Below are 15,918 nucleotides of genomic sequence, written 5' to 3'. Positions count from 1 at the left end.
GAAATGCAAACACACACACACACATCAATAATCAGATCCAGGAAGCAATATGCAAAACATATCTATTCTCACATCACCATAACATGCAGCTTTCACTACGACAGATAGATGGGTGTGTTTGAACATATATTCAGTGTATTTATTTTAAGTGTAGAAGATGAAAATGAACTTACTCCTCATACTCCTCCACAACTTCCTCTGTGTCCGACATGTCAGTGAGCTTTCAGGTGTGCAGCAGTGAGTCTGAGCGTTTAAACAGACTCAGTAAGTTCCCCTGGAAATCCTGTTCCCTTTCAACATTCAACTGCTGACACTTACCTCAGATCAGATGGAGTGATGGAGAAAGAGATCTGATCTGCAGCAGAGGTCCTCGCTCTCTCGGTGAGGTTGAGCCTCAGAGGGCAAAGGGACTTACTGCGTTGGGGTGGGGGGGGGGGAGAGGCTATGGGACCCCTTGATGTGTTATTAATAAACTTTTTAGATAGCATGTACTCTCCATTATCACCATTCCCGAAAAAGGCCGCTGTGTGACCGAGTGCGGGTGTCAGCGCGGCCAAAATACTCAGATAAGTCTGCAGTTGCTCACAGACAATGATCCACACACACAAACACACACTGAGGCGCTCACACATTCCCTCGCCTATGTGTGTGGCACCCTGCCACTGACAAAGCACAGACTCACAACTCTTATCTACATCCTCCCTCCTTTGAGATAAGTCATGTGAGCAGTGAAAATGAATGCATGGCAGCCACATGTAGTAAAACATTTTATTACTTAGACACCATCCTGCCCTGAAGGACACAAGAACACAATGAACATTATGTTTTGGCAGATCAGACAAAAATTCCTAAAAGTGTAATTCAATAAACATTGGTTTCATTGGCTTTAAGACCTTCACCTGTTTAAAGTGCTTGAAAAATTACAGAAAGTTACAGCAAATAAAACAAATAAACCACTGCCCCTTTTTCTTTTTCTCATCCTCTTTTACTCTTTTTCCTGACTCAGTTAAATATCTTACTATTTTATTCAATGTTCAAAAAAAGACAATTGTGTTACTTTAAAAGTTAACGTTAAAAAAGCATGAAGCCTAACTTTAAAAGCAGATTCCTTCTTTTGTCAGTCCTGTAAAGCTGCAACTCACTTCACTTTTCAAATTCTCCTGTCTTCCTCACATGCACTTTAGTGAAGAAAAAAACAACATATAAAGCTTGAAGAATTCATTCAGTTATCTTCCACCTCTTTTCACCTCTTCTCCCCATCTTCTCAGTCCTATACGACACAGAAATAAAGAAATTATAAGTTTTTCAAATCTGGAGTTAAGCCTTCACATAGTTAATATTACAACTGTTTTCATAATATTGTTGTGTGTTCTGTGGGACAGTAATCATACCTGTTGGACAATATAATTGAGCATCCTTCACTTTTTTGAATGGACTTTTAAGTCCCTGTCCTCCCCTCTATTCTCAAACAGACTCCTCTTACTGGTGATGTCCACGTGTCTCAAGTCCTATAAGTAGAAAATAGAAAATATATATATTAATGCTTAATATAAAAGGCAGTTAACAGCTGACAGCTCAGTAACTGTTAAACAAACAGTGGCCTGTTTTTACAACATCTTTATAGTTCAAGAATAAACACCAGGAGCAAAAAAAACTTCCTGCTTCTGAAACTGAGACACATTTTACTGACAGCCTACGACTGCCCTCTAGCTGCTGCACTTTGTACTTTCATAACTCTTTACATGACAGTTGTAATGGACAGGTGAACGTACAGTGGGACTGTGTGAAGGCACAGTTTGATTGGTCTTGTTGAGCCAGCGGTTGATACGGTGTGACATTCCTGACGTGATGCTCTGAAACTCCTGGCATCACCAGAGATGAGAAAAAATGAGAATATTGTTATCATTATTATTAGTAGTAGTAGTAGTTGTAGAAGTAGTAGCAGTAGCAGTATTAGAAGTAGTTTGTGTGTTATTCATCTTATTTTTAGTAATGTAATTTTGAATAGTATGCCTCCTTTGCTTTGAACATAGAATAGTGAGCGTTAACTCTACCGGTCTGGAGACCCCAGGGCTGGTGGGGGCCACTTCCTGCTGCTCCTTCTCAAAGATACCTCTCTTCCTGGACACCTCTTCCAGCAGGAAAAGGGTCCTCTGCGTCACATCTGGAGATCGCGTTATGTCCGATTTCTATGCACGAATAGGAAGCAGAGAAAACGCCATCTGTGTTGTAATACTTACAGTTGATGCAAACTTGTGAGTTGTGATATTTTGTGGGTTCAGAGTCTGACCTGTGCAGCCTGGGCCAGTCGCTCCATCTTCTCCTGGATGGATCTGGATGAAATCCTCTGTCTACAGCTGCACAAAACAGATCACACGTGTGTACTTATCCAGCTGTGCTCACGTCCTCTGACTTAAAAAAATAATACACAAAATAAACTCACTTTCTCATGAAAGACGATTTATCTTCATCTTCTTTTTGGTCCTGGTCCAAACCCAAGGAAACAAAATGTTAGCGACATGAATGGTAAATCATATCTGTGCAACAAATAATATTTTAAACAATAAAATGCACCAATCTAACACAATGTGTTCCATATTTTTACCAAAACAATTTTGGAAAGACACAATTTAATAAATCATACTTTAAAGCCAATAAGCCAGTGATCTTGTAATCATTCCCAACTGTTTGCAGATTCTTTTTCTAAGTTGACTGGATGAGGTACAATACAAACAACAACATCTTTAGTAATGTATTTATTTATTTATATATTTGTTAATGTAGTTAGTTAGTCAGTTAGTCAGTCATTTACATAAGGAGAAAGTCCATTTTATCTTACTGTGTTTGATTCAAACTTCTTGGTGGCCACCCTCACACTCGCACTGAAACAGAATGAAAACATTTGTACTTAAGACAATCAAAAGCAACTCAAATTAAAGACAAATATGTTTCTTTACCTCCTCTGCAGGGGTGAACTCTCTTCTTCCTTCTTTCTCATCATCTGCAGAGGTCCAGGAGTAACAGAAAAAGAGTTTGTCAGCAGACCAGTCGTCCAAATGTCAGTAACCTTTCTCTTGTGAAGTGTCAGGGTGTTAACAAAGCAGTCAGTCAGCAGTCACAGCTGGAACATGTGTGCTGCAGCTATTAGCATAAGCCCGATGCTTGAGAGGCACAAGCAAATCATCCTGAACTGATACAGGTGATGCAAGATTAAACAGTGTTAACAGTCAAATTGGCAAAAGTTAATGTTTGGCGTTGCCTTAAGAACACATCGTGTGTGGGTTGTTGTGTTTACCCTGAAAGATATAGTCCTGGAACTCTGTCTGACAAAGGCAGGTTTAGTCGTCTGATCAAAGTTGTCGTTGGAGAAAGAGCCATTCTTGTTTGTCTGAGTAAAAACAAAAGAAAATTCAACTTTACTGCTTCGTGGGATCAAGTCTTGTCTCTTCTCTACCCTTAAACACTGATGAGGAAGTGCCTACTGCTGGTTATAACTATGAGCCAATAGCTAGTTACTATTGGCACAAAGAATATGACTTGAACTAATTTAATACTAGATGGTGCTGTTGTTTTATTGAACTATCAAGCAGCTGCATCAGCACTTTGCAATCATTTGAAAAGCAAAACATGCAGCTGATGTAGTTATGTTGTAAATGACGCCATCCCACACTTTATGAATGTTTCTAGAATACCTCCTGTGTGTGTCCGTTCTGAACGGGGCTCTGAGCTCCGCTGGGTGAGGGGCTCTGAGCTCCGCTGGGTGAGGGGCTCTGAGCTCCGCTGGGTGAGGGGCTCTGAGCTCCGCTGGGTGAGGGGCTCTGACAGGGCGAGGGGCTCTGACAGGGCGAGGGCCAGTGTTCTTGAGGTGACCGGGGGGCAGTTGGGGAGCAAGGGCTCATGGGAGTTGTGTGTCCACTGATGGAGGGACTCTTGTCGAGTGAGATGGACACAGAACTGAAACAACAGAAACCACAATGAACCGAAAGATCAACTGACAACGTCAGCAAATGTTAACTTAGTATTTAGAGATTTGACGTCTAAATCTAAATGAATATGTCTCCTATATACTTTATACAACTGATTATTTAAGGAACAGACATTAAGTATTATCAGTTTTACTTGACCTTTGGCTGTTATTTCACTGTTTCCATAAACCTCCATAACCTTTGTCTTATCTTTAAAAATGTAATCCTTCTTTGATCAATCCTAATGACCAATCATAAAAGGACAGTGAAAAATTCTGCTTGTTAACCTGACAAACTTGTGAGCCGCGTTGGACGCCAGCGTGGGATCAGGGTCTTCCCTCGGCGACTCGCCATTTTCTTGCTAACAAAGGAACAAAAAGTAGAGACAATCAACGTTGGCACAGAGTGTACAAGCTTTTGTACAGCGCCACCTCAGACACACCTTGCATTACATAACGCAGTACAGTTATGGCCTGATTTAAAGATATGCTGAATTAAAGGTGCCTTGTGACTGTAATAAAAGATCAACTGTGAATTATGACCTCAAGCACGTCTTATCAAAGTTTAAAAGATGATTTGCATGAACACTGCAATAGTGCAAGTCCAGCAAAATGAAAGAAGATGAAAAAAACAGTTTTTTATTTCTATATTCTGCTAATATCCTCAGAGAAAATATTTCTCTTTTAATTTGTTCATCAAAACAGTGCTGCTAATGTGCTCTTTCCATCCATGTGTCCATCTTTACAGAAATTTGTGATGATAGTATTTTCCTGGAAGTGAAAGAGGTTGTTGTTGCTGTGGAATCTAGAAGATGATTAACATGACTCTGTGTGTGGTCTCAGTTAACTGTGATGAACCTCACTTCAGGGTGACACTGTGCGTTATGACTCAGTGTGGCATTCGCAGTTTTAGTGAGGTCTGTCTACCTGTGTGTCAGTGAAGGGAGGTCACATTAAATGAATTGTTTATTTGGCTCGATCGCTCTCACAGTCGATCATGGTGCTCCAAATATATCTCAAAATATCTTTTGGAAGCATTGCCATGAATTTTACTCAGACATTCAGTGAACCCAGAAGTGAATCACAATTATTTTGGTGATTTCCCAGCTCACACAACCAGGAATAAAGACATTCATGGTTCCAACAAGAACCTAGAATCCTAATCACCTAGACTTGCCATTTAGCGCCACCATCAGGGCAAAAGCCAAATTTATATTGAGACAAATACTTTTTTGATATAAGTACTTGCAAGATTAACAACACTTCAATCAGCCTCATTTGTATGTTTCCTCCACCAAGAAGTTCAGTTGGATTCAGGATTTTATATCCTGTTTTACTTCACCTAGTCACTTTTTTGCTTCTATGACAACATTGGTCATTTTAGTAAAACATAGACATGAGAATTTTATCCAATCCTTGCAAAGATATCCTTATAAAGTATCTACACTGTTTCTCTAGTATGGTGAGATGGATCTTGGGAAAGAAAATATGTAAATATAGAGAACTAATATGCAAAGGTGATATGCACATATATCTGATGAGGTGTGATTTGAATAGATGCATAGAACTCTGAGCAGACTTCCAGTTGCACATGTGATTACTGTCGAAATGTTAAAGGTTTGCTGAAGGGTACTTAGTGATTCCAGTCTTACGTGTCTGTTGGTGATGTCAGTGCTGGTGTTGCTGCTGCTGGGACTGTAAGAGGCTGTTTTTGGGAGTGGTTGTGGTTTGGATGTGGCTCTCACAGGGAGAAACACGTTGCCCGGCTCCTCATTCACGTCCCCCAGCAGCTCCACCCTGGCCTCTCCTCCTCCTCCTCTGTTTGCCTCTGCTTCACCGTCCTCTTCCTCTTTCTGTCGCCTCAGTGTCTCCACATGTCTCAACCTTCGCTTTTCATCACGAACCCGCAGCATCTCCACAAAGTCCAGCTGGATTTGCTCCGCACTGGAGATAAATAAACACACGTGAATGAGCGATATATATATGATGGATATTCTCCAGAGTGAGGTGAAAGAACCTGTCATTGCTGTGACTGATCAGGTTTCTCTCATGAAAGCCTCCATAGTTCTTCTCTCTCGCTTTGAAGACTGATTCTGCTCCAGGTCCTCAGCTGCTGGTGTTTCTGACAGCTTGTCATACTTTCTATGCACGGTATCAGGTGTTTTGTTCAAGTATACAGATGACACAATCCCAAAGGGCAAACACGTTAATAATCCTCTCTCCCTGCTTCTGAAATCCAACCACTAAAATGACTACTGTCGAAGAAGATGAATTCTTACACAGCCCAAACCCTCTGGCCATTTTATAAAGCAGAAACAGAAAAGAGGGGGTTGGAGAGTAGTAGTTGTAAAAGTAGAAATAGCTGTGGGGGAACAAGTGGAGCGATGAAAAGCAGAGTACATGCGTAGCAACAGCAGTTATAATCAGACTGTAAAACAGTCTATAAATCCACCTCCAGATAGAATACATCAATAAATTCAGTCTCATTAAATCATAATAATAATAATAACCTGCTGAGGCCCTGGGACGTCTCACGTGTGGACTCTGTCCCAAAGGGGCTGTCGCTGGTGGGTGCATCTTGAGGTGCTTCGGGGTCGGCGACACTGCTGGAGCCTTTCACCCTCCTCCTCCTCTCCCTCTCCACCTCCTCCTCGTCCTCCATCGTCCACTGGCGTGCCAGGCTGAGAGTCAATAAAGAGTCAGAATCAACACCAGAATCAGCAAACAGGGACGTAAACAGGAATTTAACAAGGCGAGACGCAAGGTGGCAAAGAAAAGGCCTGAGAAAGATGAAGATGCATTTGTAAAACAGTGTCCAGTAGTTTTTACAGTACTGATTTTAGCTGTGTGTAACGGTTGTTATATCCGTTAAACAAAACCTGCTTTACTTGTTCATCAACTGTTTTATGAGCAAAGTCACAGTTGGTTGCTTGTCAAAGCAGCTTTTAATCAACTATTCATTCTATTATTATGCACAACCTGTGTTCAACACAGAACGCATGAGTCCGTTACTACAGGCAGAGACAACCTGACCCATTCAAGTTTAAAGCAGTCGTACAAATAATCACGTTTTTAAATTTTTTCAAACTTCACAGCAAAGGTAGAAATGACTGTAATTATATGAAAGATGACACTAAATGAAACAGGCTACTTATTACAGATAGTTAAGTCCCTTCAAAACATTAGAACACTGGATTTAGACTGCTAGGCTTGGCTCCAAGAATAAAACCAGTTATGTTAATAAAGTCAAACTCCATAAGAAGCTGCTCTCAAACACAGGTGTCAGACTCTCTTCAGAAAACTCAGCAAACACTTACCTGGACAAAGCCGACCAGTTCTTCCGACTGAGGGACATACTGACCTAATGAAATAAAAGTGAAATATATAAATAAAGTTGCACTTTGCTCACAGGCAGGAGAAAGTCGACTGACTGGCACAGAGGACGGCAGTCAAATGTGAAACACAAAGAAGTCCACCTTTACCCTGGTGGAGTCACATGACCATAAAGGTAAGCAACCCACCTGAGAGAGAGAGAGAGAGAGAGAGAGAGAGAGAGAGAGAGAGTCTCCTTGTATGGTGGAAGTGTTGTAGTTGTTGTAGATGACAAGAGTACTTACTTACTTGTTTTGCAGGATTTGTATGGTAATAAATAAGACTAATAATAATGAAAAACATGACAATAAATTTAATGAAGTGTGGTGATGCAATTACTCCAACTAAAATCCAATCAAACACTTGATTCAAGGAATTCAGTCATGTGGGACATTTTGGGTTTGTAGTCTACATGACACAGAAATGTTAAATAGGTAAAAAAAGAATCACACCCATAGCTTTTTTTTTTCAAATCAATCAAATGCACAAATGGAATAATTTAATTCAACACTGAAAAATAAAACATAGTCTTTGTAAACTAATATACACAAAATGAAATGCAAAACATTTGATTTAATTTAATATATCTAAGTTGAATTGGATGTTTGAATGAAAATAACTTGTCCAACTGGGTTTGATGCTCTGAAGTTCTGGGCAGTTTCTTTACAGTGTGACTCAGACTGTTTGCTTTTGCTGTGGGAGGCCACACCTTTTGTCATAGAGTCCAGTGTGCAGGACTCTGACCCAGACCCAGTCCAACACACACACACACACACACACACACACACACACACACACACACACACACACACCCTCATTACTTTATGCCACACATGTGCCTGCTAAATATTCTGCGCCGATCATGAGGTAGATAAAATGAAGCATCTGCTTCTCCCATCTTTTATGGATTTGTGAAAACATGAGCCTGCTCCACTTATATTAGGAGAATACTGAGTCATGACATTCATCATGAAGATACTATCTCACTGAATTGATCTGTGTGTCACTTCTTGGCCAAATCAGCAATCATGTGTGCCTATTTTATCAGTGTGCCCTGGCAGTGTTTACAGTAAACATTCTACTGTACCTAACCCTGATATTAGTCTTAATTTTTCTTAACTTAAGGAAGGAGCTGACCATGTACAGTAACTGGAAGTGAAACTCTCTCCATACATGAAAATGTCTGTTCAGGTTTCGTTTATCTACCTGGATGAGCTGATAAAAACTGAAGTTCAATTATGGATGCACTTTTCAGAGCAAGCTTTATGAGCATGCAAAACAGGCTGCAAGTGTTTTACCGCAGTGAACTGCCCGGTAGACACATCAGCAGATATATGCAGCTTAACATGTACGAACCTCTGTTGTACATTTCTCGTCTGACTTCAGTTTTGTGTATAAATTCCACATCGATTTAATATAAAATCCACAAGAACAGTAGAGATTTGATGGCAGATGGGCTCTTTGCCATGTTCACCATCATAGTTAGGCAGGTCAGCATGCTAACGTATGCAAATTAACACTGAACACAATGTAGAGCTGAGACTGATGGCAGCATCATTCATTTTATGATGTAGATAGAATTTTGACCTGTTGGTGGAATTAGATGTTATGTCACCATGAGGGGGACATAATGTAATAGTTGTTGAGATGATTCACTACAAGGTGATTAAGCTTTGTCCTCTGGAAATCATGAATTTCTGTAAAAAAAGGTGTTTTCTCTGACCTAATGTAAACCTGGGTCCTCGGTCCGAGTCCGGTCCAAATACAAGTCAACTCAGATGCTTCTTCCAAAGTGGTGGCTAACAGCCGACAATATTAGCTGTGTGTTTTTCACTTTATTTCAACATCTACATCCGTCTCTTATTTTACTAAACTGTGACCACTACTCAAACATTTCCACAGAAACACCACACGGCAAAGAATTTGATTGAATTTGTGTGTTTTATTGTTGTGACAGTTTTCATGTAAAATACAGCTGTGCACATCATTTTGTCCAGATCATAAAACCACAACCCATGCTTACAGTTCATTCCAGCGCAAATATGCAAGTGAGTTTAGCCAGATCATCAGCTATAATATAATTCAGCCTGACTTCACATTTGTCTACCAGAGATACCAGATGCACATTTTGGCATTTCTGTACATAAGAAGCCAAACTACTCGGGAAGTGTCAGTAATGAGTACACTTTGAATAATTCTACATGGCTTTGTACTTGGATATAGTCATTTTAACACCTCATTAATGAACAGCAAACAGAAGAGTAGAAAATAATTTTGGGAGTCCAGGGACATTCTAGCAGGAGCATTTACCCAATGATGGCTGCATTTACGTTCACTGGGCAGGACCTTTTGCAGCATCGAACATCTTTTTCCTTCCCTCCATCCCTGACATGGCTTCCACATTCTTCCTCCAGTCACTGTCTTCTACCGGCCTCTTCTGCAGATAGATAGATGGAGTGAGAGATGGTGTGAAAGAATGAGAAAGTTCTTGAGGTAAAGACCAATGTTGTCACCTGGGAATTCCCCATGAGAACACTGCATATCTGTACTTGAATAACCGGTTTCCAGCTCCACACACACACACACACACACGCACACAAACACACACACACACACACACACACACACACACACACACACCAATCTGCACATATAATAAAAACACGCTGACCAGTGAGCAGAAACGGTCACAAAAGCTACTCTTCTTGTACAATGGTATCATTGTTTTGTGTACTTCCTTACAAACACACACATACACACACACACACACACAGTCACCGCCCTGCATTGGCCTAGTGTTCAGTATCTCTAACACACCTTTCACACACACATAAAAACACATTTCAGGTGGTGTTCTTCGTGTTGTGTGTGTGTGTCTGAAACTTCCCAGCTGCCCAGAGGAAGGTGCATGCAGTGTTCTCTGTGCGTATACATGTGTGTGCGTGTGTGTTTTCACTTCTGCACACACCTTCTCAGTGTCCTCTTTCTTGACAGACTTGAGGTTAGCTCGGAGGTCCATGGACACTTTGTGCTTGGAGCCCAGAAGCGAACGGAGGATTGCATCAGCAGACACACGAACACGCCGAAGACTGGGCCTCTTAAATTTCCCCCTTAGGTCCAACACCTTGATGTTCAGATCTTTAATCTGGGCCAGGGATGAAAACAAAACTGTTGGTGTCTCGCTGTGGCAATTCTGCTGAATCCTAAAGAAATGAAATGATACCGTTCACGCACCTCCCGTGTGTTGAGCATGACTTTGGCCTCAATGTCATATCGCTCCTCATCCACCACATCTACTTTGGCATGGAGCTCTCTGCAGAGATCCTATACATATACACGATTAAAACACAACCAAAGAAAAAAAATACTGAGAGAATTATATTTTGGGAATCACAGATTTTGCAGATTTCTAGAGCAACTTCATATTTGTGAATCTGAAAAGCTATTCTACTTGGAATCCCATGAAACAGCTGAATTAGAAACACATACATAGAGGTTTGTTGATTGGTTGTTCATATGTGGTGCAGTGCTTGTACTGGTTGTTGACTTCAGGTGAGCGAATGAGTGATTGAATAGAATAATGAGGGAATTGTGGGAGGTTAAGGAGGAGTTACCTGTAGCTGTCCCTGGCTCAGACCACTGGTGTTCAGAGGAGGAGCTCTCTCTACCAGATACTTGTGTTTCTCATCCTCTTTATCAAGGATCTCCTGCTCCAGTTCCTCTTTGGCCTTTGCCACCATCAAACTCTGAGTGGGAAATGAATCAGCAGGAAATATAATAATGTATTACAGGATTCTTTGCTGTTGTTTTTAGATACGTGACGGTCCAGCTGCAGAGGACATGGAATCTGCTGCTCCCCTCTGGTTAAATATATGTGTTACAGAAAATATCAAACCTTGAGCTCTTACCTTGAGCATCAGCTTCCTTGAAGCTGAGATCTTTGGTTTCCTCTGGATGGAAACAGGATACCATCAACACAGTTTGGATTTAATACATCACACACAGCTTAAAATATATATAATGTGAAGTGCTTTTATGAAACGTTTTTGGTTATAAGAGAATGTTATGATAGTCAGTAGACAGGACTCACCTCTTGCCTGTTTAAGAAGAATGGACAAGGAAGAAAGAGTTTAGAGACAACAGTCAAAATAGTTTGTTTTCATTCTTTATGTGTGAATGAATAAATGGTCTATAAAAAGAACACAAAGGCAGATCACTCACACATGCTCAGGCATTCTGCTGATGAGATCTCACTGGAAGAGACACAAGAGAGATTAGAAACAAACACACACACACACGCACACACACGCATGCACACACACACACGCACACAGACACACACACACTGAACAGTTGTCAGTGTTTGTTCATCAGCTTTGAGGAGCATCAGGTCATCTTTCCGCACTTCTCTCTGTGCACGCTTCCAGAATGTGGCGTCAGTGTCAGTATAATGTAAACTGTCAACAGGTCAATCATGTGGAACTTCTCATATTGACTTCTACACTCCTGTTGGTTTTCATCTCTCTATGACTACTGGCCTCCAATTTTCAATGCTCTGAATAATGCAAAAGAATTGAAAGTTTGTGTAAAAGTACTTTGTAGAAGATTTTGTTTCAGTCAGGTAACTTCCAGAGTTGTTTGAGGGCATGTGGAAAGAAAGCTGGTGAAAAAAATAAGATAAACAGTTCAAATGCTTACTTAAAAAAAATAGATAATGGTTTTGGCTTAAAACTGTGGAAATCAAGACGTGTGTTTTGTATCAACATTATGATGGATTTGAGTTGCCTGCAGCTAAAACTTAAACTATGAAACCAAATTCACTAGAAAATCTCATTGTGTTAAAGAAAATGAAGAATGTGGGTTTGCCCCTTGATCTGGATTCACACCAACATTCCTTGGGTCCCCTCTCACTGGAGAATATTGCTGCAAAATGTGAAATATCATGAAAAGTGTGACACGGTTCAAAGGGTCACGTTCTTTTTAATCGTATTTTAAGTAACCTAACTTTCAATTGTTTTCCCTTTTGTCATCACCTCATCTTACCCCTCCTCCCTCCATGTCTCAGTCACTTCTGCATTTTAACAAATCAACAAGTAGTTAACAGCCCTCATCCCTTCTCTGTCTCACCTCATCTCACCCTCTCTCTCCGCACCTACCTCTCATTTTGCGAGTCGTGAATGACTTTCTGCCAAGATGGGGTTAAAATATGCCCCCGGTGGATTAGATAAATTCCAGACTGATAGCCATCCCTCATCCCCATCTTTCTCCTCAGGATTATCTAGTGGAGAGGAATTTAGAGTGGCCTGTCTCCCCAAATAGACCAGGGGACATCTGATAGTCAGCTGTGGAGGGCGATTTTTGCTCTGGGGTGCCCAGTCGGGATCAGGGATTTACCGCCAGTAACTTGTGGATGCTTATGAGGCTCTGTGGTGCAGCCAACTAGGCATTGCAAAAAAAAAAGCCAAAGGTGGTTTGGAAAGTTCACATCAGTCTCTGGTTTGAACAGCTGCTTTGGCCACAGAAATAAACCAGATAGTTTGTATATTTTCTGTTGATTGGAGTGTTCTGGGTCGAACAGTGATGGTTTCGGTACAGTGAAATCATGCAACTAAGTATATTTCATTTATAGCTCTATACATCTTTGTCAATGTCTTTGTTTCCTGGACTTATGCTGTACAGTTATCCTAAACCATTAGATCTAAAAAATTTCAACAATCTAAAAATCTATTCAAACTGTCATCCAGCTTGTAAACAAGATATACACAGAAGGAAGAAGACACCTGAAAAGCTTTAAGACCATGAAGGGACCTTACCAGTGTCAGACGCAGGAGAGAGATGCAGCAGCAGAGGCAGGATGGACAGAACAGTGATGAACAGAGATCGGGGTCCCTCTATATAACTGCACCACCCATTGTCTGGCTCCCTCGTTCTCTTTTGTTAGTGGAGGCTATTCTTAGTCCACCCCATCTCTCTTCCTCTCTAATCTTGCTACTTTCATTTGTCTTTCACAGATTCACTGTAAAGCCCAAAGCTTTGGCCCTGCACACACAGCACAGGACGATGAAGGTAAAGCAGAGGATGAACCAAAGAATGTCTGAGAAGGAAAAGAAAAGCTGATGCTTTGTTAGTATCTCCGCCGAGGAGGTTAGGTTTGTTTGTCATTTAGCAGGATAACGCAAAAACCAACAAACTGATTTAATTTCTGTGCAGAGGTGTGACATGATCCAAGGAAGAACCCATTTGATTTTAAAGTAGATCTTGATATACAGGCATTACCACATCACTTCTGTTCTATTGTCTTTAAAACGGCTCCCTGTATGTTTTAGAATTGATTTTACTGATTACTTTTAAAGCTCCCCATGGCCTTTCCCCCAGCTACATTTCAGACCTTTCAGTATTTTACAAGCATTCACGAGAATGCAAAAGAGGTCTTTTGTGTGTTCCAAACCCTAGATTGAAAAGTAAAGGGGACAGAGCGTTTGCTGGGAGGGCTTCAAAACTCTGGAACGATCTTCCTGAGGAAATCAGGTCAGCTGAGTCAGTGTTTTTTTTTAAATCCCTTGTTAAAACATACTTCAATAGTAAAAAAAAAATCCCAAATTTTTCTTTTATTGAATTTAAATTTTAAAAAAATCATTTAAAAGAATTTGATGTCTTTTAAATTAATATTGTCTTAATTTTTGTGATCCCTTAATTTTTGCTTTAATCATGATTTTATGGTCTGTTACTATTTTGCTGCCCTTTTAAAACACTTCGTAAGTTAGATTTTGAAAAGTTATTATTATTGGCACAAAACTTTGAAGAGACATTATTGGTTCACAAGTGTTATTCCAAAGAACTTCGATGGGCACTTGACCAGATTCGGGTCAAAATTCCACTTAACACTTGGTGTTGCTAATTCGCAGACAGCATACCCACTGAACATCAGCATGTTAACATGATCATTTAAACATGTTAGCAGGCTGATGTTGGCATTCTCTAGTTGCTAGAGTGACTGTAGACTCTTGTTTACCCACACCTAAATCTCAAAGGGCGGATCAAAATACAAGATATGCTTACAGGGTGGCTCCTGGGAAAACTTTGGGCAAACAGACCAACCTTCTTGACAAAGTGAAATATCCAGTTGTCAGTAACCCAAACAAAAACGAAGGGATAATTTCACCACAGAAATGTAAAACACAGTTTTGGAACCTGCTGTTACTTGTTTCTTTATCATGTGTTTTATGATCAAGTGCTTTTCCACCTGCGATTTGTAGATTAGGGAATAAACAGTCCCACATTTTCAATGAGTTGAGATAAATACAAAATGTTAATGTTCTAATAAAACATTTGAATTCAATAGCAACTTTTATGGTCAAAGAACTGATTAGAAACTATTCACAATAGTGTTTTCTTAATGTGGTTTATTTTCAACTACAAAAAGTAATTGGATAATTTTAATGATTACATTTCTTTGTATCTGATACATAATTTAGAAATTTGAATCAAAAGCTCAAGGTATTTTTACTGTTGACATTTTATGGTGTTAGGTGGTCAGAGCTTATTTTTCCATTATGCTTTTTACAACTGCGATGATGTCATATGGTAGTTTGGCCACCGCCATAAAAGATACATCAACAAGTACTGAGCACATTAATGATTGTGTTGTATAATACAGGTAATGACCAAATTCCCATAATGTAATATTTATGACTTTATTATATTAACTTAATTTTACTGCATATGCACACAGGGCTGTTCTTGTTTTGTTGCTTATATATCTTATATATATTTTCAACTTGTCAAAGTTTTTAGGCCAAGATTTTTTGTCTTTAACCTTTTTAAACAGAAGATGTTTTGTGAATGTTACACATAAAAAAACAAAAGACACATGATGGTTCAACAAATTCAAACTTTCCAGAGAAGAGAAATCGTTCAGTGATTCAGTATTTCAGGTGTATTATGTATGTAGTAAATATGGAGGCTAAAGTACATCCGTATACAGACTGTCGGTTGTAAAAAAGACACATCCACATACTCATAAAAACATTATATTCACAGGATAACTGAAACATTGGCTCATTTAGCTTTAATCTTAAAGCAAATAGATTATATGTAGCCTTAAATGTGAAAACCGCGGAGAGGTGTGTCTCACACACTTCTCCACTTTACAGGGGAGAGATGGGCCTCTAGTGGTGCAACGCTGAAACAGCAAGTCAATTTGCTGAAGCCCTTGAAAAGTTATCTTGAGTCCTGGTCAAAGAAGTATGCACCCACTTTTTCTCTTTCTACAAACACTGATAAACTAATCAGGCAATTGTCCTATTTGCAGTGACATCAGTATAAAAACAAGTCCAAACATTCAACCCTGGACTGGCCTTTGCTTTATGAAAAAATTGCAGGTCAGTGTCTGTGTTTATCTTCTAAGAAAACCAGAAACCCTGGACAGAGGTTATGGTGTTTAGAGAGGACATTCCACTGAGGAGTGCAGGCACACAAGCTCTGGTAACCACAGGCGTGTGCATGCAATCAAGCTTCTCCACAGGTCTCCCTCACATGCAGTATCCCATGTATTCACACCTACCTACACACGCACACATAAA

At 40.0% G+C, this 15,918-nt stretch overlaps 2 protein-coding genes across 2 annotated transcripts; both read right to left on the bottom strand.

Annotated features, from left to right (window-relative positions):
- Positions 1–754: 754 nt before the first annotated feature.
- Positions 755–7,460, bottom strand: lad1 (ladinin). Its single transcript, XM_020096009.2, has 14 exons — positions 7,282–7,460; positions 6,475–6,645; positions 5,617–5,908; positions 4,253–4,326; positions 3,693–3,954; positions 3,296–3,388; positions 2,958–3,001; positions 2,840–2,882; positions 2,444–2,484; positions 2,291–2,357; positions 2,055–2,189; positions 1,773–1,862; positions 1,392–1,508; positions 755–1,270 (listed from the first exon to the last, which is right to left on the bottom strand). Exons 1-13 carry the CDS (start codon positions 7,317–7,319, stop codon positions 1,419–1,421), a joined length of 1,440 nt encoding a protein of 479 aa, XP_019951568.2. The 5' UTR covers positions 7,320–7,460; the 3' UTR covers positions 755–1,270; positions 1,392–1,418.
- Positions 7,461–9,258: 1,798 nt separating this feature from the next.
- tnni1a (troponin I type 1a (skeletal, slow)) lies at positions 9,259–11,399 on the bottom strand. Its single transcript, XM_020095983.2, has 5 exons — positions 11,245–11,399; positions 10,951–11,082; positions 10,571–10,660; positions 10,305–10,481; positions 9,259–9,773 (listed from the first exon to the last, which is right to left on the bottom strand). Exons 1-5 carry the CDS (start codon positions 11,251–11,253, stop codon positions 9,669–9,671), a joined length of 513 nt encoding a protein of 170 aa, XP_019951542.2. The 5' UTR covers positions 11,254–11,399; the 3' UTR covers positions 9,259–9,668.
- Positions 11,400–15,918: the final 4,519 nt, after the last annotated feature.

This window comes from Paralichthys olivaceus, chromosome 6 (assembly GCF_024713975.1).
Source record: "Paralichthys olivaceus isolate ysfri-2021 chromosome 6, ASM2471397v2, whole genome shotgun sequence".
NCBI classification, from domain to species: Eukaryota; Metazoa; Chordata; class Actinopteri; order Pleuronectiformes; family Paralichthyidae; genus Paralichthys; species Paralichthys olivaceus.
Note: the sequence above shows the minus strand (reverse complement) of the source record. Positions and strands in the feature narration are given on the sequence as shown.